This window comes from Acanthochromis polyacanthus, chromosome 1 (assembly GCF_021347895.1).
Source record: "Acanthochromis polyacanthus isolate Apoly-LR-REF ecotype Palm Island chromosome 1, KAUST_Apoly_ChrSc, whole genome shotgun sequence".
Taxonomy (NCBI): domain Eukaryota; kingdom Metazoa; phylum Chordata; class Actinopteri; family Pomacentridae; genus Acanthochromis; species Acanthochromis polyacanthus.
Genome location: NC_067113.1, coordinates 25,592,444 through 25,619,918, shown reverse-complemented (window position 1 = coordinate 25,619,918; position 27,475 = coordinate 25,592,444). Strand labels below are relative to the sequence as shown.

Here is a 27,475-nt window from a genome sequence, read left to right as displayed (position 1 = left end):
AAAATACTTTGTTAAATTATACATATCTAGTAAAATCACAGAATTTCTTAAAACCAATCTTGGTCAATCTAAACAGGCCAAAACTGTAAATAGTGTCCCAATCAAAAATCTGTATTTGCAAATGTTTTTTTGCAACATGTGACTAAAATTTAACTGTATTTAAATCAGCTAAATATATAATTATTTAATGGATGCTTCCCACTTTTTTTAACCATCTTTACAGATCTTGAATGTCAGTATTCCACAATTTTTGATGTTTTTTCTCACGTTTTTGCTGCCAGACTTGAACCATCTTTTAAAAAATAGATTAGATTTTTTTACAGTGCATTTTCTATGTTGCTCAACCACCAACTTTCACCTCATCTCAGTCAGCTGAGATGGATGGTGTGATGGTTTGTGCATTCTTCCTGCAGAACTTTTCTTTTCAATCTGTTTTTTTTATGTTAAGTTACTGTAATTATATGTAAATGCAGTATTTACAAATGTAGAACATCAGCGGTCTGCATTCCTTTTATTCAGGGTTTCTGAAAAAACTCCCAACTTCTTCACACCTGTAACATTTTCCTCACTGAAATCTCAAACTGGTACAAAAGGCGAGGATCTGGATCCAGTCTCCGTTCCAGGGTGATGACTTAACAAAATCAAGACAAACAGCTGAACAAATATGAAAGCTTTCCACATGAAGCATCCTGCAATTGAATCAGTGTTAAAGTGTGAACTAACTGAATAAAAGCAGAAGTAAAACAAAATAAAGACAGCAAAAATCAACTAGAAATCAAACTTTAAAGCGTACAAAAATTTCGTGCAACCCTTGCCCCAAGAAAGGAACACTGTCACACTGTTTCAGTTCAAACTATTTCCAGGTTGTTCTCCCGCTGATGCGTCGGTTAAAGCCTAGCACAGCTCCATTAGGGCTCGGATGTCGTCGATGCGAGACGTTTTTCTGTCGGCGTTTGTGGAGCCGAATGCTTTCTCCACCAGGTCCTGCTTCTTCCTCTGGATCTTCACCATGTTCTCCTCCACCGAGCCCTTCACAATGAACTATAAAAAGTAACAAAATGCAGTTTTTAAGCCCTCAGAGTCAAATGAACAGCGTCTTGAATGCAGTATGGAAAGTGTGATCCTTACCAGCAATACAAAATGTATCAACCTTTCCTTAAAGATCATAATAGTACAGTATAAATACACAATGAGGCTTCTGACCTTGGTCACAACCACTTTCTTCTTCTGGCCCAAACGGTGGCAGCGGTCAATGCACTGCTCCTCAGTAGCCGGGTTCCAGGCCTGAGGAATATACAGGACCAAATTTATTTCCAAAAAACATTTTGGGTTAAATATCTCTCTGTCAGTTAGTAGATGATCTCCCAAACAACAGTCACATTTACCATTTGTGCTGCTTTCCATCTTATTCCTGTTTGATGATGTTCTTTATATTGATGCTAACAGAGCTGGTCCTTGTCTAAGGTGAGTCAGCTAAACTCTGAAATGAATCTATTGTCTACTTCGTCTCTGCCTACTGCATTTCTATCCTGCTGTGTCAATACTGCTCCAGAGAAACCAAAAAGTACATGTTTAAAAACTATCTGCACATCTATTTCATGACATAAGTGCTTCGGAGAGAGAAAAGCATATCACAAACTTTTAAACAGACTCCTGGACGCTGTCTAACTTAACAAAATAAGTTTATTTATGACATTTTAGTGATAAATCGTCATTAATCAACTCTGTCCAAGGAGCACAACCTGATAAATAAAATAAGCTAAGGCTCTCCGTGTGAGTGGTTCCCTCCAGGGTATGTACTTACAGGGTCCATGAGGAAAACACGAGAAGCAGCGGTCAAGTTAAGCCCCACTCCTCCAGCTTTAAGAGACAGAAGCATGATAACAGGACTGTCGGCTGCAGAGCTCTGAAACTCCTGGATGACTTGGGTCCTCTGTTTTTGGTTCATGGAGCCATCCAGACGCACAAAACTGAAACCGTGCTCTCTGAGGGAGAGGAAGGAGAAGGAGAATGATAATGAATGAAATAAAGTAAATGAAAAATGGTTAGAAAATCATGCGCTCCTTATGTTTTCAAATTTCGCATCTTTCTTGCATTAGATAATTGGGATGTTTTTTAGTTGCTCTGAGACAGTTGCTCATGCATTCTGGTAATAAGCGTCAGTCTCTGATTAAAGAACAGAACTCTGTTTGCATAAGTGTAAATACATGGACTAGAACAAAAACTCCAATCTGTACTGTGGGAGTGTTACCTGAGTGGAGTCTCCAGAATGGTGAGGAATCGAGTGAACTGAGAGACGACCAGACACTTAATGCTGCTGTCTTCACATCGCAGCCTGAGCAGGTTTCCCATCAGCGCCTGCACCTGCACAACCAAAAACAGACTTTAAAGGCGGAAAAACACAGCTCTGACAAGGTAGCATACAATTCAGTTTTTTTTATCACTGCTAAAAAAGGCTTTTTTGTGATTTCTGGGTAAAGAATTCGGTCAAGAGGAATGAAAACTCCAGGATCAGAAGTGCTAACAGATGGAACCATTGAAAGTTTTGCATCTAAGCATTTCATACTAGCAATATTACAAAGTTATTTTTTGCCCTGTATTATAGAAGAGAGTGAGACAGGAAACATGGATAGAAGAGTGGGGGACAGACATGCAGTATGGCTATGACCAGGATTCAAACCCATGACTGCTGCATCAGGGACTATAGCCTCCGTTTATGAGTTGCCTGCTTAGCCAGCTGAGCTATCTAGGCAGCCAATACTAGCATTCTGATCAGTGTTTCTGATTCTCATGAGGAAATAAATGCAACACTTAACACACAGGGCATTTTATTTTTGTTAAATATGCTGAGATACAGAATATAACAAGGTCTGAAAGTCAGAAAATGGTTTGTTGGCAGCTTAAGGTGAAACAATCTGTACCAGAAAATCTTCCCAGCTTGAACATGTTTCCATTTAAGAAACAGTGTTTTGCATTGTTTTATTGGTCTACCGAGCGTTTGTACCACTTCCCCCCCCCCAGTTAATTCTGCATTGAGTACCTTTGAGCTTGTCCTCCACCTCTCAGACTTTGTACTGCTTTCTTCTTCCAGTTCCTCCTGTGGAAACTCCACCAGTTCACTGGTCTTGATCTCACTCCGACAGAGAGGACAGCGAGCCCTTTCCTGTGCAAACACACAGAGCACAGGGAAAAGGTAAAAATGTTAATAATTAGGAGCTTAAAAATGTATTATCTTGTAGTGAGGACCTTTGAGTCGAATTTCGGTTAAACTGCAAACCACTGATGCCCGCTGAGTGCAGCATGTTTACCTGCTCAGTGCTGATGACTTGGGCGATGCAGGGCCGGCAGTAAACGTGGGCGCAGTGTGTGATGACGGGAAGTCGCACCGAGTCCAGACACACCGAACACTCCTCGTCAGAGCCGCTGGCCAACACCAACCGTAACTTTTCTATCAGACGCTCCCGCAGTTCTGCTGGTGTTGCTGCAGCACCTACAGTAGAGGGAGGATGCAGGAATGGAAACAAATCCAAAGAGAGGACAGAAATCTCTGATCTCACAGGTAAAAACAAACGAATGAACTGAACGGTAGCTTCATTATTGATCTGTAAAAACAGCGTAACAGGGATGATCAGTAAAAGAAAATGATTCTTCCAGAGGAACTTTTGGACAGAAGATTTATGGCGGTAAACAAGGATATTTAAAAAAAAAAGCAAAAGGCACCGAGTTATTTTATATCATAATTCAGCCATAAAACATCCATAGATCACAGTCTTTGCAAGTTGCTAACCTACATAGTTTCTATCCATAAACATGCTTGTTCATGCAAATTTAGTGACTGTATCTACATGTACCTGATTATGTCTCTAAAATACTGAATCAAAATGGTAATTTACAGTGCTTCATAGTAGATAAAGCTATTACTGTGATGTTGTCACAGCATTATCTTAGGTTTATTGTGGTGTTTACTGAAGTATTCAAAATTAGAATAGCCAAGACTGAGTGTCAGACAGCGTCAGGGCTAATTATTGGCAGCAGAACAAACCAAAAATGACCGACATATTAAATAAATAAATCATCCTTGTTTCCTGATATGGTTGGATATCAGCGCATTCAGTCACTGCAAAGAGAGTTGTTTTTTTTACCTAAATCTGATAATATCTTTGCCACCAGATCAGGGTGGCAGCAGAGCTGTCGGAGCCTCATCAGGATTGCTAGTACATCCGCGTAATTCCTCAAGACCGTCCCTTCAGCTACATATCTACAAAAATGCACACAGTTATACAAAATAGTATAATATCATAAGATAAGATAAGATAAGATAAGATAAGATAAGATAAGATAAGATAAGATAAGATAAGATAAGATAAGATAAGATAAGATAAGATAAGATAAGATAAGATAAGATAAGATAAGATAGACTTTATTGAGCTCACAAAGGAGAAATTTACCGTTACAGAGCTCTGAGAAACAGAGGGGTGCAAAAAGTCACGAAAGGTGCAAGTACAAGATAATAAAGATAGTAAGAAATGGTAAAACATCTAAAGTACATGCATAACAGACTATAAAACATATCATATAGTCTTTGCAAGTTGCCAACTTACAAAGTCACTATCCACAAACATGCATGCTCATGAACACACCTCTTGATGATGTTCTTTCCTTCCTTGTGGATCCGTTCGTACTCCTCCCTCTCCGACTGGCTGAGCTCCACCTGCTCCACGTACACCTTCTTGTCAGGGAGTGACACCAGAGGACGTCCGTTCACCTCACTGGTTTTGGTCCGTCTCAGGGTGATGCACTTCACCAGGGTCTGAAGGTTTCTGCACACAGCATCAAGTGCCTCAATTTAATATCTAATGTCTGATTATTTATGGTCTGATATGACAAATTCCTCCATGAAATTACAAACTTTCTTTGAAGTTGCAGAGAGCAATTCATAGTTTATTAGCATATGTACACACGTGGACAAAATTGTTGGTACCCCTCAGTTAAAGAAGGAAAAACCCACAATTCTCACTGAAATCACTTGAAACTCACAAAAGTAACAATAAATAAAAATTTATTGAAAATTAAATAATCAAAAACAGCCATTACTTTTGAATTGTTGATTAACATAATTATTTAAAAAAACAAACTAATGAAACAGGCCTGGACAAAAATGATGGTACCTCTATAAAAGATTGAAAACTATTTGACCAGAGTGACATGATTAACTCAGGTGTGTCATTTAATTGACATCACAGGTGTTTCCAAACTCATAATCAGTCAGTCTGCCTATTTAAAGGGAGACAAGTGGTCACCCTGCTGTTTGGTGAAAAGGTGTGTACCACACTGAACATGGACAACAGAAAGCGAAGGAGAGAATTGTCCCAGGACATCCGAAAAAAAATTATAGACAAACACCTTAAAGGTAAAGGCTATAAGACCATCTCTAAACAGCTTGAAGTTCCTGTGACAACAGTGGCTCATATTATTCAGAAGTTCAAGACCCACGGGACAGTAGCCAACCTCCCTGGACGTGGCCACAAGAGGAAAATTGATGACAAATTGAAGAGACGGATCGTTGGAATTGTATCCAAAGAGCCCAGAGCAACCTCCAAAGAAATTAAAGGTGAACTCCAAGGCCAAGGTACATCAGTGTCAGATCGCACCATTCGTCGTCGTTTGAGCCAAAGTGGACTTCATGGGAGACGACCAAGGAGGACACCACTGCTGAAAAAAACTCATAAAAAAGCCAGACTGGAATTTGCAAAAATGCATGTTGACAAGCCACAAAGCTTCTGGGAGAATGTCCTTTGGACAGATGAGACCAAACTGGAGCTTTTTGGTAAGGCACATCAACTCTATGTTCATAGACTCAAAAACCAAGCATACGAAGAAAAGAACACCGTCCCTACGGTGAAACATGGAGGAGGCTCAGTAATGTTTTGGGGCTGCTTTGCTGCATCTGGCACAGGGTGTCTTGAAAGTGTGCAAGGTACGATGAAATCTGAAGACTATCAAGGCATTCTGGAGAGAAATGTGCTGCCTAGTGTCAGAAAGCTTGGTCTCAGTCGCAGGTCATGGGTCTTCCAACAGGACAACCATCCAAAACACACAGCCAAAAACACCCAAGAATGGCTGAGAGAAAAGCGTTGGACTATTCTAAAGTGGCCTTTTATGAGCCCAGATCTGAATCCCATTGAACATATGTGGAAGGAGCTGAAACATGCCATTTGGAGAAGACACCCATCAAACCTGAGACAACTGGAGCTGTTTGCTCATGAGGAGTGGGCCAAAATACCTGTTGACAGCTGCAGAACGCTCATTGACAAATACAGAAATCGTTTAATTGCAGTGATTGCCTCAAAAGGTTGTGCAACAAAATATTAAGTTATGGGTACCATCATTTTTGTCCAGCCCTATTTCATTAGTTTGTTTTTTTAAATAATTATGTTAATCAACAATTCAAAAGTGATGGCTGATTTTGATTATTTAATTTTCAATAAATTTTTATTTATTGTTACTTTTGTGAGTTTCAAGTGATTTCAGTGAGAATTGTGGGTTTTTCCTTCTTTAACTGAGGGGTACCAACAATTTTGTCCACGTGTGTAGTTACCCTATAACATTGCAAACTGCTCTGGTGTATTCACTGACTGTACAAAGCATTACAACCTTGCTGTTAAACCTTTAATTCAGATAAGGGAACATGTTCAGTCTTTCAATGTATGGTAAAATAGCAAGAAGCATAAGGTAATAGATGCCTTTTATCAAGTAGAAACAGTAAAAAAAATGTTATACTACAGTTTGGAGAAGCAAAAACAACCAGAAACACATACAGTCTACAGTGTTATTGCTACATTGCATCATTTTATTATTGCTGCATTGCAGTTGGTGTATCTCTGAGCACTCACTGCATGCCGGCCCTTTCTCCATGCATAGCTGGTCTCTGGATCACTCTGTTCCACCACTCTCGCACATCGAAGGGCTTCAGACGCAGAAAGGCCAGTAGCATCCACAGATCCTTCACACTGTTCTGGATAGGAGTACCTGAAAGGCACAAACACACACAAACTCAAATTCAATGACTGCATCTATGTGCAGCCGGGTGGTAATGGGGTAATTATTATGGGTAATTGTGCCTTGTTTTACTCTGGCTGCATGCTGTTGTTTGATTGGTTTGATTGGTTGTGAGTGTGTCTCGGTGGGTATTTTTGACCTGGCAGAGCAGCCGCCCCAAGCGGGTGGCATCACTGCGCTCATCAGGAACAAAGCAGACTAAGACCAGGTGGCTTCTTGTGGTCTCAGTGGAGCAGGAGGCAGAGCGTGGTGGCGTGGATTCTTTTGGCTTGGCCGAAGCCAGACTCAGCAGCTCAAGCAGGAGGCTTGGAGGACGGGGCTGAGGACTCATAAGCCCAGCTGTCAGACGGTGAACGAGGAGCAGTGTGTGGGCAACCCGATAGGAGGTTAGCGTGGCTAACGCTAGCCCGGCGGCTAGCGTCCTTCAGTTTGGAACGTTTCACCGCACTCAAGTGTTTTTGCGAGCGCTGTTTCACCGCACTCAATGTTTTGTGGACCAAACAGCGTTGCAACGCCTTGTCGTTTCGGACTGAACACAGGACAGTGAGTAAACTTGTGTGTGTGTATGGGTGTGCGTGCCTGAGTGAGTGATCATGCAGCATAATTCTATTGTTCTATTGTATTGAATTTGTAGGTTTTGAAATTATGGGACAAACCGAAAAGGAAATATTGCTGTTTATTGTGTGAGAGAAGGATTTAGTTTAACATCAGAACTGGTCATTAGGACCATCCGGGGTCACCTATCTGAACAGACAATTAGTTTTTGGGAAAGTTTATGGTATTTCTTTTATGTTTTTTCTTGACTTATTTGGTTGTGTATTTGTGCTGTATTAAATCGGGCCTCTCTTTAAGTTAATTTGGCCAAAAAAAACTTTCTCTGGGTCTCATTTTATTTTGATATATTTTGATATCTATTATTTATTTAATACTTTCCTTGGGTGATCACCTCAATAGAGTGGCTGCATATGGGTACTACATAAAAACTGGAGGCACTGCTGGGATTTGAACCCAGGAGATCCTGTTTACCAATGTGTGACCCAATGTGTACCTGATTATGTCCCTAAATCAGTGAAAAAATGGTATTTGCAGTGGTTAATGGTGCTAATAATATTATGATGTAATCACAGCATTCTTTGGTTTACTATGGTGTTTGCCGAAGTCTTCAAAGTTGGAATAGCTACGATGAGGTAAATCAGTAAGTAAGATCTTGTGGTTTAAAAAACTCTAACTTGTAAACATTAATTTTCAGTCACACTATTTTAGAAGTCTTTTTTTGCCCCAATACAATTCTTTGAAAATATTTATCTAACGGCCACTATCAAGTTTGGATTCTGGTTGATTTAAAGGTGTGGATGAACTCTTAGACAGCAGATAATAACTAAACACTATTAAAGAAGGGATGTGTTCAAGTGCCCTTCCAAATGAATGAAGGTTTAGCCTCAACTAAACAGCTTTGAGCTAAAAATGATTAATGCCAACAACAATAGAATGTAATTTCAAAAGTTGGCAGCTTACTGGATTTAAAAGTTTTAAAACTTGTGAAGAATTGTAAACCTTTTCCTATTGACTTTGATGTTTTCTGGCAATTAAAAACCACTGAAATTCTCAGAAAGAGGAACTACATTTTATAATATTCAAAACAGGACAGTTCAAATTGACTTTGCGTTAAAAATAATGACTGTTCAATTCCAAACTGCAATTTGATGACAAGTTGTGGCCATTATATAAGTGGGATATGACCCATAATGTTATGAGTTATAAGCATGGAACTTGCATCTCATTGGGTATTGTTGTTTGCATAAGTCAGACTGTGTCTGTGTGCATGTATTAATGTGCAAGACTACCTGAAAGAATCCAGCGTCTCTGAGCTTTCAGGTCGAGCACAGCTTTACTCATCTGTGCGTTTGGGTTTCGTACGACGTGTCCTTCATCCAGCACGACCCTCAGCCAGTTGATCCCATGCAGGGGACTTTTATTCTGAAAGGAAAACATTACAGCACATTATAGTAAAGAAGAAGCAACTTGTGGCTTATAACAGTCATTCATTTGGCCCTGGATGATTGCGCTCACCAAAATAAATCAATGCACACAAAGCACTACCAGTTTGTCACTTTGCAGCCTCTGATATAAATGCAAACTTCTCCACTCACCCCAAATTCAGAAGAAAGGACGTTGTACGTTGTGATCACCACATCCTGAGAGGACAGAAACTTCTTGCTCCTGTTGCGCTCTGAACCGTAGTACAGATAGACGTTTAGCTTCACATTAGAATGCACATGCTGCTCAAACTGGTCCTGCACACAAATACACAAGAGGCAGGAGAAGAAGATATGACAAACGCTGACTTCGAGAATGAAAAAGCTTTACAAAAAACTAAAATACAGCTTTAACCAACAGACTGTGCATCAATAAATGTTTTATGCGAGGCTGTGGTCCTACCAGCCAGTTGCTGAGCACAGAGAGCGGACAGATGATGAGAGTTGTCCTGGCTGATAAGTCATCTGTGTTTTCAGCAATGGAGGATTTCACACCTGCATGTACTAAAGGTACACATACACTTCTAATATTAGCACAGAGTTCACCTTTTCTCACACTAAATACAAGCAAAATCAGGTGAAAACATACAGATAGACTCACGCTGGGTGACGTTGGCAGTTTTCTTCTTCTTTGAGGTTGTATCTGATGTTGAGCCGCTCAGCGCTGCAGCAAAATCCAGATCCTCAAACAATACTGAAGCCTCTGCACATAGAACATACAGATAAATTATCAAGTACAAAAGTAATTATGACTGGATGTAAACCAAATATCAACACTAGTTAGTTATGTTAAATACATACATTTACCAATCCCTGTCGAGTTATGTCTTCAACAAGCTCATATTTTCACATATTTATATTGTCGTGCTTAAATACAAACAATACCGAGCTTGTACCTTTACTGGGCTTTCGCTTCACGGCTTTCTTTCCTTTGCTTGTACCTGTAAGTCAGGAGGTCAAGCAAAAAAGTTTGTAAGGTAAAGAAAAACACACACAAAAGCATGACTAGACATTGAAAAGATGCAGGGTGATTTGCTCTTACTTTTCTCTGGCTCATCTGCTATCTCCACTACATCTGGTGTTACCTCCACCTGGGCACTGACCCACACAGGAACATGTCAGGTTATGTCACAAGAAACACTCGGTACCCATGTGGAAAAAACTAGGTCGTTGAGGTAAAACCCAAAGAGCAAAGCAAGCATGCAAAATTAAACCTACCCCTCTGAGCATAAAGAGTCTCCTGCAGTATCACTCATTCCTGCACTGCTGCTTCCTAATACAAAGACGCCACATTATCTCTCCTGTTAATACTGTTTGAACATGTTGTTCCATCCACACTCACACAGAGAAATTAAAGAAATGTGAGTGGGAGAGAGATAAATAAAAATCAGCAAATATATTGAAAGTACCTTCAAGTCTGGAGGACATCTGTGTTTTAGCTTTCATGGGTGAAAACTGCTTCTCCTGCACACACGCAATCAAACACTTTGTAATAGTCAAACACAACACATACTGATTGAAAAGAGAACTATAAAGTTACTTACACATGTCACCACAGGCAGTGGCTTTCCATTGTGAAAGTTGGTGAGGATCAAAGAGATTGTTGTCAGAGTTTTACCCTGAAAAACAGAAAGAAGGGCTGATGTATGCAGACAGTGTCGATTCTGATCAGACAGCAGCTGAGTGATGCCCGATTTGGGTGTTAATGAAGAAAATAGCAGCTCTGATCCTTCGTTTGGATGACTTTCCGCCATACACACAAGTCCTACACACTGTTTGGTACTGTAAAGTGATCGGCCACAACACTAAAACCACAGACTGGTAAAGTAAATAACACCGATTATTTCGTTAAAATGGTACCTGTTGAGATATATTTGGCAGCAAGAAAACAGTGATTTCTGGCGGTTAATGTGTTGAAAGCTGAAAAAATGGGAAGCTTAAGGATCTGAATGAGTTTGAAAAAGCCAAACAATGATGACAGCAGGTACTGTGTTGATTTTATTTTTTTCACGATAAGCAGTGGCTACTACCTACAAGTGCTCCAAATGAGGACAACTGGCCCACATGGTCCAATCCCATTAAAGAGCTACTGTAGCACAAATAAGGATATTGGGAGATCGGTCAAAGTGCTCATTCTGACTCCTGAAACTGCATACAATTGGCATGAGAGCATCAAAACGAACACATGGAAGCCTTATCTGATTTCTCGTATATAATGTGTATGGTCAGGTGTGTTTATATTTTGGTTTGCATCTACACTCAACAAAAATATAAACGCAACACTTTTGTTTTTGCTCCCATTTTTTATGAGATGAACTCAAAGATCTAAAACTTTTTCTACATACACAATATCACCATTTCTCTCAAATATTGTTCACAAATCTGTCTAAATCTGTGATAGTGAGCACTTCTCCTTTGCTGAGATAATCCATCCCACCTCACAGGTGTGCCATATCAAGATGCTGATTAGACACCATGATTAGTGCACAGGTGTGCCTTAGACTGCCCACAATAAAAGGCCACTCTGAAATATGCAGTTTGATCACACAGCACAATGCCACAGATGTGGCAAGATTTGAGGAAGCATGCAATTGGCATGCTGACAGCAGGAATGTCAACCAGAGCTGTTGCTCGCGTGTTGAATGTTCATTTCTCTACCATAAGCCGTCTCCAAAGGCGTTTCAGAGAATTTGGCAGTACATCCAACCAGCCTCACAACCGCAGACCACGTGTAACCACACCAGCCCAGGACCTCCACATCCAGCATGTTCACCTCCAAGATGGTCTGAGACCAGCCACTCGGACAGCTGCTGAAACAATGGATTTGCATAACCAAAGAATTTCTGCACAAACTGTCAGAAACCGTCTCAGGGAAGCTCATCTGCATGCTCGTCGTCCTCATCGGGGTCTCCACCTGACTCCAGTTCGTCATCGTAACCGACTTGAGTGGGTAAATGCTCACATTGGATGGCATCTGGCATGTTGGAGAGGTGTTCTCTTCACGGATGAATCCCGGTTTACACTGTTCAGGGCAGATGGCAGACAGCGAGTGTGGTGTCGTGTGGGTGAGCGGTTTTCTGATGTCAATGTTGTGGATGGAGTGGCCCATGGTGGCGGTGGGGTTATGGTATGGGCAGGCGTCTGTTATGGACGAAGAGCACAGGTGCGTTTTATTGATGGCATTTTGAATGCACAGAGATACCGTGACGAGATCCTGAGGCCCATTGTTGTGCCATACATCCAAGAACATCACCTCATGTTGTAGCAGGATAATGCACGGCCCCATGTTGCAAGGATCTGTACACAATTCTTGGAAGCTGAAAACGTCCCAGTTCTTGCATGGCCAGCATACTCACCGGACAAGTCACCCATTGAGCATGTTTGGGATGCTCTGGATCAGCATATGCGACAGCGTGTTCCAGTTCCTGCCAATATCCAGCAATTTCGCACAGCCATTGAAGAGGAGTGGACCCCCAAATAAAACAAAACTGCACCTTTTACTGTGGGCAGTCTAAGGCACACCTGAGCACTAATCATGGTGTCTAATCAGCATCTTGATATGGCACACCTGTGAGGTGGGATGGATTATCTCAGCAAAGGAGAAGTGCTCACTATCACAGATTTAGACAGATTTGTGAACAATATTTGAGAGAAATGGTGACATTGTGTATGTGGAAAAAGTTTTAGATCTTTGAGTTCATCTCATAAAAAATGGGAGCAAAAACAAAAGCGTTGCGTTTATATTTTTGTTGAATGTATATGTGACTTTTGGTCATCAGATAATGTTTGGAGGCACTCTCCTGCCCCCTAGTGTCGCTCCTTGATCATATCACCCTTTGTCACTGTAAACTCAGCTCCAACACCCACATACAAATCCACATCCCACATTTTGATCACAATTGCAAAAACATATACTGTCTTCTCCTCACTTATGTATAAACTGTTGTACTCTCCAAATGTTCTGGATCATTTTATCTTCACAAACCCACTCCCACTGTAAACCTAATGTATGCTGAAATACCAATAAAATTCTCAATCCATAGTCTCCACCTCAGGATTGGCGTCTAACATCTTGGTGCGTGATACCACCTGACAACTTTAGTGGCCTTTAGAAGTTCACGTCTCAATAGATCAGAGTTGTTTTGGCGTTAGGTGGTTTTAATGTTGCAAGTATTCAGTGTAGTAATACTTCTATTAAACCAAATCCAAAAATACCAGTTTGTGTCAAATACGTGCATCTGTGTGTCACTCACCAACCCCATGTCGTCTGCCAGTATTCCTCCACGAACCCTCTCTGGGATTTCTTTGGCAGAGAAACACGTGAGGCTGTTGTAGTACAGCTCGCCTCTCTTCTCCCAAAACGGCGGCAGAGCAGATTTGTTTTCTCGAGCACACATCCAGGACAGTGCCTGCTTCTGGTGAGGCAGGAGGGGAGTGCTCACAGCCTGCAAACAGACACGACCGAATATTTACACCGAAGCCACACTAAGACGTTGATTTGTAAGAGCACAGAGATCTTGTGTGGGAGGTGACAAGTGAAAAAAAGAGTAGCAAGTATAAAACTTTTGGTTTGATGTCACTGTATCACAGTACTACCTTACAGTGTCCAAAACGGTTGTTAGCTGCAATTTACAATATGTAAACAATAAGAGGATGCCATTACAGCTACAAGTAATAATAAGAAATAAAAGGAACAACTTGCTGCTCATAACAGGAAACAAAAGCAAAGACAGATGAATCCATACCTCAGCTGCTTCTTTCTCCCCATCTTGGCTCTCTATCAACCCTTCAAACAGGTTATCAAATGCATTTTTTAGCTGAAAGATAAAAAATATGAGTCAAAAAGGTAATTACAACCACGAGCTAATCTCCACAATTTTAAGAGCATGGCTGGGAATAAATTTCATTATCAATAATATGCATTTAGATATGCAATACTCCATAATTGCTTGTAAATACAGCACTGAAAATTGATTATCTTCTATACATTATTGAACTTAATTGTACTTTGATTTCACCCCTACTACTTTAATGGAACAACATCACAATTTAATTTATGCTCGTTCAAATATGACAGCATGTACATATGACATGTAGGGAGTTTGGGTGATAAGAGTTTGGTTGCTCTGTGATTTCTCTCAGCGGACGAAAAACGAAAAAGGTCTCGCAAAAACTGTCACTCTATGTACGTTTTTTTTATATCTTTGTTGCGTTTGTTTTGGGCTTCTGTGATTAGACACAAGGGTTGCCCCGCACAGTGACGATGGGTTATTTGAGGAAGTGAGCTCTTGTGCAACATCTCAACTTGTGTTTTCTGGACAGTGGCCACGGTTGTCAAACATTTTTGTCCCCTTCCAACTCCACGATCACTGACAGGAAAGGTATTCAGTGCACTCTTGTTTAATTTGTTTCCCTACATAAATCACATTTATGCAACTTAATGGGCTCCATGTGTTTGCTTTGGTCATCCAACCCCAAGAAAATGTCTGTTTTGTCAGAAGCATTTTCAAAATTTGTATTTAATAGCAAGTTGATGCTTTAAACTAAATGTAAGTGTGAAACAACTGACAAGTATGACCACTCACAAATATTTCAATTGTTTTCATTGTTTAATGTGCTAACGTATAGGCTTCCAAACAAAAGAAGAAGTTGCGTATTTGTACCGAATTTCAGAAGTCTAGGTCAAACGCTGTCCGGGGGCTGAATTTTCTTCATTTTTTAGGGGGCGCTATTGAGCCATTTTGGCATGCATGCATGCCATTCCCCTAAAATATCAAATTTTTCGCCGGTCCTGATGTGTGTGGCGATTTTCATGCGTTTTCGTGTATGTTTAGGGCGTCAAAAAGGCCAATTTCCCGTCCGCTGAAAAAAAAAATCTCTAGGGTTTCAATAGGGTCCTAGCACCGCTCTCAGACCCTAATAATAATCCCTAGGGTGTCAATAGGTCGGACCCTGATAATTCCTCGGGTTACAATAGGTCCTCGCACCACTTTGTGCTGCTCGGACCCCAATTCTATTTTTAGTTCAATTATTCCCACATATTAAATAGTGTCCTTACACTTTACATTAACTCAGTGTATTTACCTCCTCTGCAGTCAGTGGGATGGTCAGGCCTTTTTTAGATGGAAATCCACGAGCACCTGGACCACTGGATGATGTCTGATACGCACCTGAGATCAAACACAAAGAATCACAGTCAGACACGCACATGTACAAATAAAATCAACAACAGACGCTTTCCATCAAATAGTAGGTCAGTCTGGATGGCAAATGTACCTGCTTGAATGCCTACACCTGTGTTCAGTTTATATCCACGACGTGCCATAGATTCCATCACAGTGTTTTTGTTCTCCTCTTTCCCCCAGAAGGACAGATTCACTGGCATGGTGAATGTGTTTTTCGTCCCTGAGTGCACCACCCTAAGCAAGCAATGCGACTTGTAAGTCATTTTTAAAACTGATCCCAATAACATACATTCATTTCAAATTGTACAACCTTTGTTCTGATGCAGCTGCCTCTCTCTGTCTGTCATCTCAAGCAACATATTATCCACAGCATCAAATTTAAAATAAGGAAAATATAAATAACAAAGGCACTTCAATGATCTTTTCTGCTAGAGTTTGTCTTCTGACTTATGAACCACAAATTAAAGTATCAGCGTTAAATAGTACCATTAGTATCTTGTGCAACATTCCAATTTCATGTGTAAGATGACTCTCCTACTGCAGTATCTTTTCCAGTAATACTTCTTATATTCTTTTCTAGTCTTATTTTAGCTTGCGTATTGTTTTTATTTTCAGTAATGCACCATAATCGTATCTTATTGTTTTATATTAGGTACTGCACTTATTGTTATGTCCTGAATTTCCTTTAGAATTATGTTGTGTTTTATCTTGAAATTGGATGAGCTGTACTCTTAACACAAAACAATAAAAATATGAAAAAGGCAAAAATAAATTTATATAATAATCTGAAAAAAAAAGATTTTAAAGTTTGAAACAGCAGCTTTTTATGTTTCTGTTTATGATTACTTGGGTATTCTCAAGGGATTTCTAGGTGGGTGCTGGATAAAATCATATTCTGTCAAAGGGTCAAATCTGTAAAATATTGGTTTAAATGATCTATTATTTTAACCCTTAATATACATCCTTTTTTTCTTCCAAGTAATGACAAAAAACTGTAACATAATGGTATATTTACTACTTTAAATACAGTTTAAGGTGGCCATTATGAACAGTTTTGGCTTGTATTACAGTTAAATGTACTTAATAGCTTTCTTTGGTGATTTTATCAGTTTTTATCTGCAATTTAACAAAATTGAAAAAAAAATATCCGTAGAACAACAGTCAAAAACCGTTAAAAAAAACTTTTTTTCAGTGTACATACTACCTTTAATCAGCTATGATGACACTCAGGAGGAATTTAAAATACTCAATTCCAGAGAATTCAGAGAAATTACACACGCAAAGTTTATTTTGAGGGTAATTCTGATATTTCATAGCTTCATAAGGATGTTTTCTGATTGTATTTGAGGGAAAAAAGAAGGGATTCTGTCAACAGATCAACACTAATTACAACTCACCCCTCTACTTTAGCCAAGTTGTTGTCCATGACATAGGCCATGGCTGCAGCCAGCTCCTTCTTAATATGTCCTACCTGGTTGCCATAAACGTTGGCAACCATTACTGCGTTGCGGTCATAAGGATTCTGAGGCTGCCGCACTAAACCGACCATCTCCCCTTGGTTCACCTGTTCAGGGAATAAAACACAAAATGATTTGCAACCTTTCTGGAAATCTGTGCACTACAGAATTAAAGGTGACCGAGACTGATCCTCACCACCCCTGTGTAATATCTGAGGCCGACCACAGTGCCCCTTAGGTGACCAAACAGCACGCTGCCGTCTGCATCTGGCTCCTCGGATGCTGCAGCTCTGATGGCCTGAGAAAGAGTCTCTGCACTGGTCTCATGGCGCTCTGTGAAGAGGTCCACCTCAGCAAATCTGTCAAAACCAAACCTCCACCTGCGAGAAAACATGATGCCTGCTGCACAGGGACAGAAAAGGAAAACAGACGTAAGAAAATATGTTTTAATAGAAAACAGACAGTATGAAGCCGCTTTAACTGTCATCATCAACACCTGGTAGGTAGTGGAAACTGTGAGGTGCATCAACGAACTTTCTAACTTTAAGAAGACGAAGCAGCAAGCTACTCCTATAATGGAACCGAACAGCTAGCTAAAAAAGTAGTTAGCTGTCCTAGTGAGAACCCACAAGTTTATAAATTGATAAGTTAGCCACATCCCTGTTTCATTGACAAAAAACAAAACCACATTGACTGTTACTATAAATCTTAACGTTAGCTTAAAATAGCAGGTTGTAGTTTGTTAGCTACCCCTGCTCTGTCTTTTCTAGTTTCTTGTTTCCGTGCCAATAAATGTCAACAACACATTTGGAGACTGTATTATGCGTCATAAATCATTCATACTGTTAGCCTTCGACTCGGTTCTGGTCGCTTTTTTCAGAGACAACCGTCGTTTTGGGTCTTTGATGAAGCTGCTGCTGATGTTCGTTTTCGTTCTCGTTCACTGCTGTTCAAAATAAGAGTTAAGGCAACAACTGTAGTTAGAGCACAACTTCCGGCGGTAATCTTCAAAATAAACTATTTTATTGCAACGATTAGGAATGACTGACTACACCTTGGTTTATGATAATTTAATGATGATGATTATGCATAGTAAATATACATATACATACTAAAACAGTGCTGTTTTAGAAGAATGGAATAAAAAATATGTTTTAGCTGTTGTGTGCACATAAAAGCATAACTAGGGACGAAAGTGGCTCAATCCATCTCAAATCGTCAAATTTTATAAAGCTTTTAAATAGCCAATTTATTTTTTTCAAATTTGACTGAATTTTTATAACACAAAATATGAACATTTATTAAAATATCAGTGAAATTTTAGCTTGATACATCATACATTTTTAGTAGTAGTAAAATTAGTGTGCACTTTATTTAACTTGTAGCTATGCACTGTTTTTGATTTATTTAGCTTAATTAATTAGATGTTTATCTTTTTCATGTCATTTTTTTAAGTTTTGCCTGTAGAGCCTTCCAAATAAACATTGTGTGTGATAAGGTGCCATATAAATAAACATGCTTGCTTGCTTGCCATGAGATATTTGAATGAATTGAAACCTTGTGAATAAAATTGAATTAAACTGAACTGAATGCAAATCAGTGCTGCACAGTGGCATATAAAGTATAAGTATACATAGTACAAAACATACAATAACACAACAAAATAACATGATATTGAATGAAGAACATGTTGACCTGCAGGCGGTAGGAAGAAGGACGGGACAAGGACAGGCCTGAGATCTCTTCGCCTTCAGACTTTGAACACACCATCCATGTGCTGTTACCGGAGAATTCACTGTAAGTATCAAACCTTAGCACCATAAATGTGCTTGTTTAAAAACAACAAAGATCTATTATACTGTGTTGTGGGCTGCACAGTGGTAGTGGTTAGCACTTTTGCCTTACAGCAAGAAGATCACCGGTTCAAATACCGGGGTGGGCCTGGGGTCTTCCTGCTGAAGTTTGCATGTTCTCCCTGTCCATGCGTGGGTTTTCTCTAGGAACTCCAGCTTCCTCCCACAGTAGAAAAATATGCTGAGGTTAATTGGTTACTCTAAATTGTCCGTAGGTGTGAATGTGGGTGTGATTGTTTGTCTGTATATGTAGCCCTGCGACAGACTGGCGACCTGTCCAGGGTGTCCCCAGCCTTCGCCCGAGTCAGCTCAGATAGGCTCCAGCACCCCCTGCGACCCTAGTGAGTGTATAGAGAATGGATGGATGGATGGATGAATATGTCAGTGCAGTGTCTGTTTTTCCATTATTGTCTGTGTATTTATGAGCAAAATCTTTATTCAGTTAATCACGCATTGATAATAAAAAGTATTTGTTGCTTTGTGTTATACGCATTGCTAAAGGATCAGTTTCTGCTGTTGGAATTTTTTCTTCTGAATCTTATTTTGAAAATCTGAGACGTTCCGCTTGCGGTGTTCGCGTGGTGGATGTTGTCTGCAGCTGCTTTACGCGCCTTTTGAGTTTCACCAAATGTGCGCTACGGAAGCCGGCAGGATCCGACTCCTCCGCGCTCCTCGGCTTGTTTCTACGGGGTTCCGCTTCCTCTCCGCCTGGTTCCTCCCCGGGCCGAGCGACTAGAACCAGGCTGGAAGATCTCGGGGAGAGAAACAGGAGTAAACTGCTCTGCTTTTAACATCCTGCGGGAACGTTTGTGGAAGCTCAGCGTCAAATCTGGGCTAAAAACGGAGTGAAAGTCAGCGCAGGCGGGGTGGAGTTTGGGGAGTTTGGCCGGAGGAGCGCGGTTGACTTTTTTGCGGTTGACTGCAACCGGTGAGTTTAAGATTTACTCATTCAAAACAGTCACTGCGACACTTGTTTCACGTACAAGCTGTTTATATTCTACCTTTGCTCCTTGCTATTCACTTTTTGGAACATGTAGCACTCTGGCTGACTCACAGCTGCTTCATAGCAGTTGAAGAGACACTTTTCTTTCTCTAAAGGAGATAAAAATAAGAAATCCAGATCCTGGTGTTTGTAGGGTTTGTGGTTTTCCTCCACTATTGTAATGAAGTCTGCAGGGAGTCTAGTAATGTGGTACCATGTGATGTTTACACAAAACATCTGTAGGAGTCTGGGCTACATGTGTCTATAAATGTGTGACAAGCTGTTTTTATTTAAGTGTGATTTAATTCAGCAGAGGGTGCTGTCAATTTAATTTACAGTTTGTTTTCATTGTGGTTTAGCTGCTTTTTTAAAAAGACTCTGGGCTTAGAAATGATCCCTTTTATGACTCCACAAAGCTAGACTCCAAGTATACAGATATATGTATATATATAATGATAAAAGCAAAAAAGAAGGAGCCTGACTGAAAGCCGAAACCTTCATACTGTCTTATTGAACATTTTCTGTGAGAAAGTTTAAATTGTTATCACCACTACTACACTGTAACAACATAAAAATCCTGTTAAAATGTGAAATCCTGGAAACAAGGGTGCTAGATTTGCAATACTGTAACATTCAAAAAATGTAAAGACAACAGTTAATAATAATTATGATAACAGCATTAATAATAATATATATAATTAAATTTAAAAAGAAATAGGGAAAATAATGGGACATATAAAAGCAGAGTTTAATACAGTAAAACTGAAATTTTGCGGTCACACTGAAAGCACAAGTAGCTATTCATGAAAATACAGATTTTTGATGTGAACTGCTATTGCTTGTTTTTTTATTTTTTTACAGTTAACATGTAAATTAATACTATTTTCTCAATTATTTTATTGGATATTGTCAGTAATTTAAGAAAACAAATAAAATCTGTAAAATAACATAACTTTTTATCAGTACCTGATTTCTGTATTTTTTATATATTATTTTATTATTTAACTTTTTATAGCCAGTAAAATAATTATTTTTTTTAAGTTCCTATTTAAATACAGTAAAAAATGTGTAATTTTACAGTCAAATATTGTGGAACAAAGTCTTGTCTGTAAAAATACAGTTTTTTTGATCTGCACAATATTTACAGTCAACTTGTACATTTTTTTGTTTCTGTGATTTTTCTAGATATAATCTGTGATTTAACAGAAGAGGGTAAATCTGTAAAATAACAATTAAATGCTATTTACTATTTTGCAATTCTCAATGTACATTTTCTTCTTCTACATTCGCAAATATCTTTTTGTTGATATAAAGACAGTAGAAAAGGTGTAATTTTATAGTTTGATGCAGACATTTTAACAGTTCTGGCTTGTTTTATTATAGTTAACATGCAAATTATTTATTTCTTTGGTGACGTCACTAGTTATTATCTGTAACTTAGCAAAACAGAAAGAAAAAATCTGTAAAATACCAGTAAATTGGTGAAATAATCACGGTCAAAAATGCGGTATATGCGAGGTCATATAGGTCATGTCTGTGTTATCCACCTCAGACACAATTTTAAACCTTCAGTTCCAGAGAATCCAGTGACTCACGAGAAGTTTATTTTAAGAGTAATTCTGAAATTCTGTATCTTTTTACAGATGTTACTGATTATAACTGAGTAACAAATTCAACAAAACACGTGTGTTTTTTCAACATAGCCGTATTCCTGGCAGTTTTAAGTGGATCAAAACTGCATCTTCAACTTTTTTTCAGATCATCAATTATTCGTTTTAGCCACTTTTCACAGAAAAATGGTGAACATTTGCAAGCTTCAGCCTCAACCACTAACTTTAATCCCTGGAAATCTGAAACAGCATGGGTTCAGCTGTGCAGACAGATCCTTTACATCAGAGTTTAATGAGTCTGTGATGTGATTTATCCTTTCACACTGTTAATCCTGCCGCTTCACTGAACTATCCGTCATTTTAGCGCCAAACTAACACACTTGGACCGTGGGCCCTGAGGCTGGTTTTGTACTTGTTCCACAGCCTGAACAACGCCGGGTCGACAGTTGATGATTTTAATCCGTCATAATGTTGACTCAGGGGTGAGGCTGCTGTTTGAATAACAGGATAAGGTGTTCATTGTAGGTGTACACAGCTGGACACGCTTCACACACAATCTGTGAAAGGACTACAGAAAGTCGAGTTTGTGTATATGCATGTATGCCACATTAATGCAAGCTTGTTTTCACATTTGACCGTGTGTAGCTGTGTATTTCTGTGTGAGTGAATGAAAGGGAGGTTGGAAGTGGGCAGTGTGTTGTGTTGTCGGCTTCATCACTCCTTCCAGGAAGTCCTCCACAGAATTTCCTTTTATAGAAGCCGAACACAAAAGGCTTGTTGTCTGCTTCCTGTAAACAGCTTGACGGCTGCGTCTCGCCGCGCTCTGATTGGCCGCCTCGGTCCTGTGACCCTGTGGGGCTCGGGGAGTTCCAGGATGAGGAAGTGGGCTTCCCTTGACGGCGGCCAACCACAGGGAATAGAAAGTGCTCTGATGCAGCGAGCAAGCACAGAATGAGGAATAGAAATTATAAAATGTGGACGGATTCTGGGGCTCAATTATGAAATGGGAGCTTCAGTAAATTGAGAACAGATGCGAGATGCAGTCAGAAGCTGCTTGGATGTAAAATAATATGTTTACTGACCAAAAATGCAGAGTTTTAGGGAGTGAATTTGAAAGGTTTACAGACGGAAAATTGCACAGGGAACACATCCACACCAATAGAGCTGGAATAAGTAGATGATTAATCAGTTTGACGGGAAGATAACCACCTATTTCTTGACAATCGATTAATTATTTCAGTCCTTTTTTAAGCAAAATTGTGACATGTGCAACTTTTCCCTGTTTTGTCTCACTATATATTCAAAATCATTTGTTTCTAGATTGATTTCTGAACTCATAAATGACTAAACGACAGTAATAGTCATATTTTTTATGATCTTAAGTAGGGCTGGGTCTTGCTTAAAAAGTTTCCTACACAAGCGCCATAATTATGCTCAAGCTTAGGTACTGAAATCAACATATATGGAAAGTTTTTTCATTCATGCCAGCATAAAGCCAGCACTTTTTTAAAGTAGAAAGGAAGGCAAGAAATCAATCCCCACGTTCCTTCATTGGGGTTTTTTTGGCCTCATTGGAGCTTCTTCAGCCCCGGTTGCTGTCATCATCTGGTTTTTATTTGAGCTGCTTGTTCCAAAACCACTGACAGCAACAAAACATTTAATCATCTTACTTAAAAGTCTTAAGAAACACACATGAAACGTTCACTACAATCAAAACAGTCGATGTACGCTCAGGCCTTGTGGGTAAAGCAGCGCTGTTTGCACGCAGCTAGTTGCATCTGTGTGACCGCTGAACACTGATATGTGATCACGGCACAGATCTCCTGTGATTGGACCAGCATGAAACCGAGGCAGACGCGGCTCAGACGGTTATGTAGGAACTGTGAACCAGAAGAAACAGTCACATTGTCATACAGCGAGCGAGTTGGACCCGAGCAGAGAACCACGTCTCCAAGACCAGAGGAGATGTAAAGGATTTATTGGAGGGGATGAATAATGGTGGGTGGGAAAAGCCAGGGAGCAGAAGCAGGGGGGTTCCAGGCAGGAGTGAGGCTCCAGGCAGGAGTGGGGGTCCAGGCAGGAGTGGGGGTCCAGGCAGGAGTGGGGGTCCAGGCAGGAGTGGGGTATCCAGGCAGGAGTGGGGTATCCAGGCAGGAGTGGGGTATCCAGGCAGGAGCGGGGGGTCCAGGCAGGAGTGAGGGATCCAGGCAGGAGTGGGGGGTCCAGGCAGGCGTAACTGGTGAAGGTTTGTTGGGGAAGCCGGAGGGGAAGGCGGATGGCGTGGGATCCCGGACAGCTGATTGCGTGGTTCTTGTTTAACGCTCTGGCAGCGAGTGGAAGGCTGAGCCGGTCTTTATTGCAGGGGTGAGTCGTTAGTGAATGATCGTCAGCTGTCCGGGAGCCGTGCAGGTAGTTGATTGCCTGAGTGGAGTCAGCTGAGGAGCTAGACTCCACTCAGGCACCGAGCTGCAGGGGAAAGACAGGGCAGAAGAGCGGATGGGAGACAAACAGACAGAGACAGACAGGACAGAGGAGCGGATTGTGACAGTACCCCCCCCTCAACGGGCGCCTCCCGGCGCCCCATGGACCCAACCAAACCCACCGGGGCAAATAAGGAGCAGACAGAGACACGCATACAAACAGGGACCAGACCGAGCGGAAGGAACCAAAAAAGGACAGGAAGAGCAGAAAAAACGACAGGAGGGATGGGAGGGAGGGAAAGACGGGGGGGACGGGAGGGACAGGAAGGAGAGAAACGAGAGAGGGACAGAAGGAAACTCAAGGCTGGGACTGGACCTGGCACAACTGGACTGGGAGAGGAAATGAACATGGACAGGACTAAAGACTAGACTGAGGACAGGACTGAACTGAACTGAGGGCAGGACTGGCCTGGACTGAGTTGAGCGAAGGAAAGGACTGAACTGGACTGAGCTGAGCGAAGGAAAGGACTGGACTGGACTGAGCTGAGCGAAGGAAAGGACTGGACTGGACTGAGCTGAGCGAAGGAAAGGACTGGACTGGACTGAGCTGAGCGAAGGAAAGGACTGGACTGGACTGAGCTGAGCGAAGGAAAGGACTGGACTGGACTGAGCTGGACAGAGACTGAGCTGATCGAAGCTGAGGACTGGACCGGACTGAACTGAGAACAGGGCAGGCCGGGGATGGACAGGGCGGAGGGTCCGCTCCGGAGGACGGACCGTAGGCTGGACAGGCCGGGGATGGACAGGGCGGAGGGTCCGCTCCGGAGGACGGACCGTAGGCTGGACAGGCCGGGGATGGACAGGGCGGAGGGTCCTCTCCGGAGGACGGACCGTAGGCTGGACAGGCCGGGGATGGACAGGGCGGAGGGTCCTCTCCGGAGGACGGACCGTGGGTCGGACTGGCTGAGGATGAGTGGGCCGATGAGTCCGTTCCGGTCGGCGGAGGGTCCGTTCCGGCGGGCGGACCGTGGGCCGGACTGGCTGGGGATGAGTAGGCCTGAGGGTCCGTTCCGATGGGCGGAGGATCCGTTCCGGCGGACGGACCGTGGGTCGGACTGACTGGGGATGAGTAGGCCTGAGGGTCCGTTCCGATGGGCGGAGGATCCGTTCCGGCGGACGGACCGTGGGTCGGACTGGCTGGGGATGAGTAGGCCTGAGGGTCCGTTCCGATGGGCGGAGGATCCGTTCCGGCGGACGGACCGTGGGCCGGACTGGCTGGGGATGAGTAGGCCTGAGGGTCCGTTCCGATGGGCGGAGGATCCGTTCCGGCGGACGGACCGTGGGTCGGACTGGCTGGGGATGAGTAGGCCTGAGGGTCCGTTCCGATGGGCGGAGGATCCGTTCCGGCGGACGGACCGTGGGTCGGACTGGCTGGGGATGAGTAGGCCTGAGGGTCCGTTCCGATGGGCGGAGGATCCGTTCCGGCGGACGGACCGTGGGCCGGACTGGCTGGGGATGAGTAGGCCTGAGGGTCCGTTCCGATGGGCGGCCTGGGGGTCGGACTGGACGTGGACGGGCAGGGCAGAGAGTCCGTTCCGGTGGACGGCCTGGTCGAGGCTGGGCAAGCCGGTGGGTCCGTCTTGGGGAACGGCCCGAAAGCGGGACGGTTTGAGAAAGGTCAGGGCGGAGGGCACGCTTCAGAGGGGGGCCTGGAGGCGGGGCCGGCCAAAGCCGGACTCGCCGGAGGGTCCTCCTCCGAGGACGGCCCGGGGTCCGGACAGACAGGCGGGGCCGCTCCGGCGGGCGGCCCGGGGGCCGGACAAACAACTGGGTTGGAGGTGGGTCCTCCGGGGGCGGAGCAGGATGGGAAGCGCAAGGCCTCTTCATGGACTTGGGGAAGGCTCCAGGGAGCGGAGGCGGGGCGTCGACGGCCTCCTCGGGAAGCGGGGGCGGCGCAGGATCCAGGGGCCCCTCCGGGGGCGGCGCAGGATCCAGGGGCCCCTCCGGGGGCGGCGCAGGATCCAGGGGCCCCTCCGGGGGCGGCGCAGGATCCAGGGGCCCCTCCGGGGGCGGCGCAGGATCCAGGGGCCCCTCCGGGGGCGGTGCAGAAGGGAAGGCACAGAGCCTCCTAAGGGGCTCAGGGATGGCCTTATGCCCTTCTAAGGCCGCTGAGGTCGCGGGGACTGGAGGCGGGGCGTCGTCGACCTCCGCGGGGACCGGAGGCGGGGCGTCGTCGACCTCCGCGGGGACCGGAGGCGGGGCGTCGTCGACCTCCGCGGGGACCGGAGGCGGGGCGTCGTCGACCTCCGCGGGGACCGGAGGCGGGGCGTCGTCGACCTCCGCGGGGACCGGAGGCGGGGCGTCGTCGACCTCCGCGGGGACCGGAGGCGGGGCGTCGTCGACCTCCGCGGGGACCGGAGGCGGGGCGTCGTCGACCTCCGCGGGGACCGGAGGCGGGGCGTCGTCGACCTCCGCGGGGACCGGAGGCGGGGCGTCGTCGACCTCCGCGGGAACAGGAGGCGGGGCGTCGTCGACCTCCGCGGGAACAGGAGGCGGGGCGTCGTCGACCTCCGCGGGAACAGGAGGCGGGGCGTCGTCGACCTCCGCGGAACAGGAGGCGGGGCGTCGTCGACCTCCGCGGGAACAGGAGGCGGGGCGTCGTCGACCTCCGCGGGAACAGGAGGCGGGGCGTCGTCGACCTCCGCGGGAACAGGAGGCGGGGCGTCGTCGACCTCCGCGGGAACAGGAGGCGGGGCGTCGTCGACCTCCGCGGAAACAGGAGGCGGGGCGTCGTCGACCTCCGCGGAAACAGGAGGCGGGGCGTCGTCGACCTCCGCGGAAACAGGAGGCGGGGCGTCGTCGACCTCCGCGGAAACAGGAGGCGGGGCGTCGTCGACCTCTGCGGAGACTGGAGCCGGGGGGCCACGATGCCTCCTGGCCTCACGTCTTCGACGGCCCGGCCGCTTGGCAGGTGGTTCTATGGACGGCAGGGAGACAGGGCCCGGTTGGCTGCTTGGGGAGCCAGTAGGCGGCTCGCTCAGAGGAGCACTCAGGAAGTCACAGATGTAAGCAGGTAAGTGGTTGGCTAATCCGGGTCGCTGGCCTGCTAGCTTGCGGCCCAGGGTTATGGTTGCGTCTTGGGGATCCTCCCTCCACTTCTCCCACAACTCGTATAACGTGTTGAAATAAACGCTGTGCTCATCGCAGGAGGAGAAGATGTCCCAAGGCGTGTCTTGGGTTTGGGTCTGATTGAGAGGAACGGAGGTCCGGTTCTGGAGAGCAGAGGTCGGGGTCGGGGTCCGGTTCTGGGGAGCCGAGGTCAGGAGGATGGACGACATGTGGACAACGGGTGGGGGTCAGAGAGGGGCGGTGATGGGGCAAGATCGCGGGAGCCACGGCACCTCCTGGTATGGTGTCCTAGGCAGCCAGGTCGTTCAATGACCGGCTCCACGATTGGCGGGGACTGGGTGTCTCCTCTCCGGGGAACATGCTGCTTCCTAGATGGTGGTTTGAGAGCTAGTCGGGTTCCCCAGAAGGGAGAGGAGGTGTCGTCGGTTAGGGTCTGGGTGTTGGCTGGGCCTGGGGCTGGTGGGGGGGAAGATGGCGCGGGTTGGGCTGCAGATGAGGAAACTTGAGTGAGCAGGGCGATGTTTTGGTTCAATTGTGCCTTAGTGGCGGCAACATCCTGAAAGGCTTGGTTGTATTGAACCAACAGGGCAGGGTCGGGAGCTACCTGGGATACCTGGCCAGTTAAAACAGTGAGTTTACTGAGTATCTTCTGGTACTTGACCGTGAGCTGACGAAAGGTTTGGTGGACTTGCCTGATGTCGGGTGGAGTGAGCCAGTCCGGCTTTGACAGCGAGTTCTCCGGGT

General features: G+C 44.0%; 3 protein-coding genes across 5 annotated transcripts in view; 1 reads left to right on the top strand and 2 right to left on the bottom strand.

Annotated features, from left to right (window-relative positions):
* Window positions 1–494: 494 nt before the first annotated feature.
* Window positions 495–17,723, bottom strand: hltf (helicase-like transcription factor). 2 transcript variants are annotated; one of them, XM_022222901.2, is made up of 25 exons: window positions 17,581–17,723; window positions 16,934–17,139; window positions 16,678–16,844; window positions 15,372–15,514; window positions 15,180–15,265; window positions 13,841–13,912; window positions 13,349–13,540; window positions 10,640–10,714; window positions 10,505–10,559; window positions 10,314–10,368; window positions 10,138–10,193; window positions 9,992–10,036; window positions 9,697–9,798; window positions 9,499–9,599; window positions 9,210–9,353; window positions 8,904–9,036; window positions 6,894–7,029; window positions 4,641–4,820; window positions 4,143–4,258; window positions 3,309–3,490; window positions 3,041–3,163; window positions 2,252–2,364; window positions 1,805–1,985; window positions 1,204–1,284; window positions 495–1,041 (listed from the first exon to the last, which is right to left on the bottom strand). In XM_022222901.2, the coding sequence occupies exons 2-25, from the start codon at window positions 17,129–17,131 to the stop codon at window positions 895–897; spliced, it is 2,883 nt and encodes a 960-aa protein (XP_022078593.1). In that variant the 5' UTR covers window positions 17,132–17,139; window positions 17,581–17,723; the 3' UTR covers window positions 495–894. The 2 variants fall into 2 exon arrangements, with proteins under 2 accessions (XP_022078593.1, XP_022078601.1); XM_022222909.2 differs by having other exon boundaries at window positions 16,934–17,136; window positions 17,581–17,702.
* Window positions 17,678–26,952, bottom strand: LOC127533218 (skin secretory protein xP2-like). Its single transcript, XM_051945748.1, has 3 exons — window positions 26,236–26,952; window positions 26,096–26,203; window positions 17,678–17,683 (listed from the first exon to the last, which is right to left on the bottom strand). Exons 1-3 carry the CDS (start codon window positions 26,938–26,940, stop codon window positions 17,678–17,680), a joined length of 819 nt encoding a protein of 272 aa, XP_051801708.1. The 5' UTR covers window positions 26,941–26,952.
* Window positions 19,222–27,475, top strand: part of LOC110972509 (serine/threonine-protein kinase PAK 2-like) — a 25,016-nt gene continuing 16,762 nt past the window's right edge. For both annotated transcript variants that reach the window (XM_022222886.2, XM_051952974.1), the window contains exon 1: window positions 19,222–19,518. The gene's annotated coding sequence lies outside the window, so the exon portion shown is untranslated. The remainder of the gene's footprint in view (window positions 19,519–27,475) is intronic.

Coding starts and splice junctions, on each gene's coding strand:
- hltf (XM_022222901.2), bottom strand. CDS start 17,131: ATGTTTTCTCGCAGGTGGAGGTTTGGTTTTGACAGATTTGCTGAGGTG. Junction 13,541..13,840: donor GGGAGAAAGAAGCAGCTGAG/GTATGGATTCAT, acceptor GTCTGTTTGCAG/GCTGTGAGCACTCCCCTCCT. Junction 9,037..9,209: donor TCCTTTCTTCTGAATTTGGG/GTGAGTGGAGAA, acceptor TTTTCCTTTCAG/AATAAAAGTCCCCTGCATGG.
- LOC127533218 (XM_051945748.1), bottom strand. CDS start 26,940: ATGTCGTCCATCCTCCTGACCTCGGCTCCCCAGAACCGGACCCCGACC. Junction 26,204..26,235: donor CGCCTCCTGTTCCCGCGGAG/GTCGACGACGCC, acceptor TGTTCCGCGGAG/GTCGACGACGCCCCGCCTCC.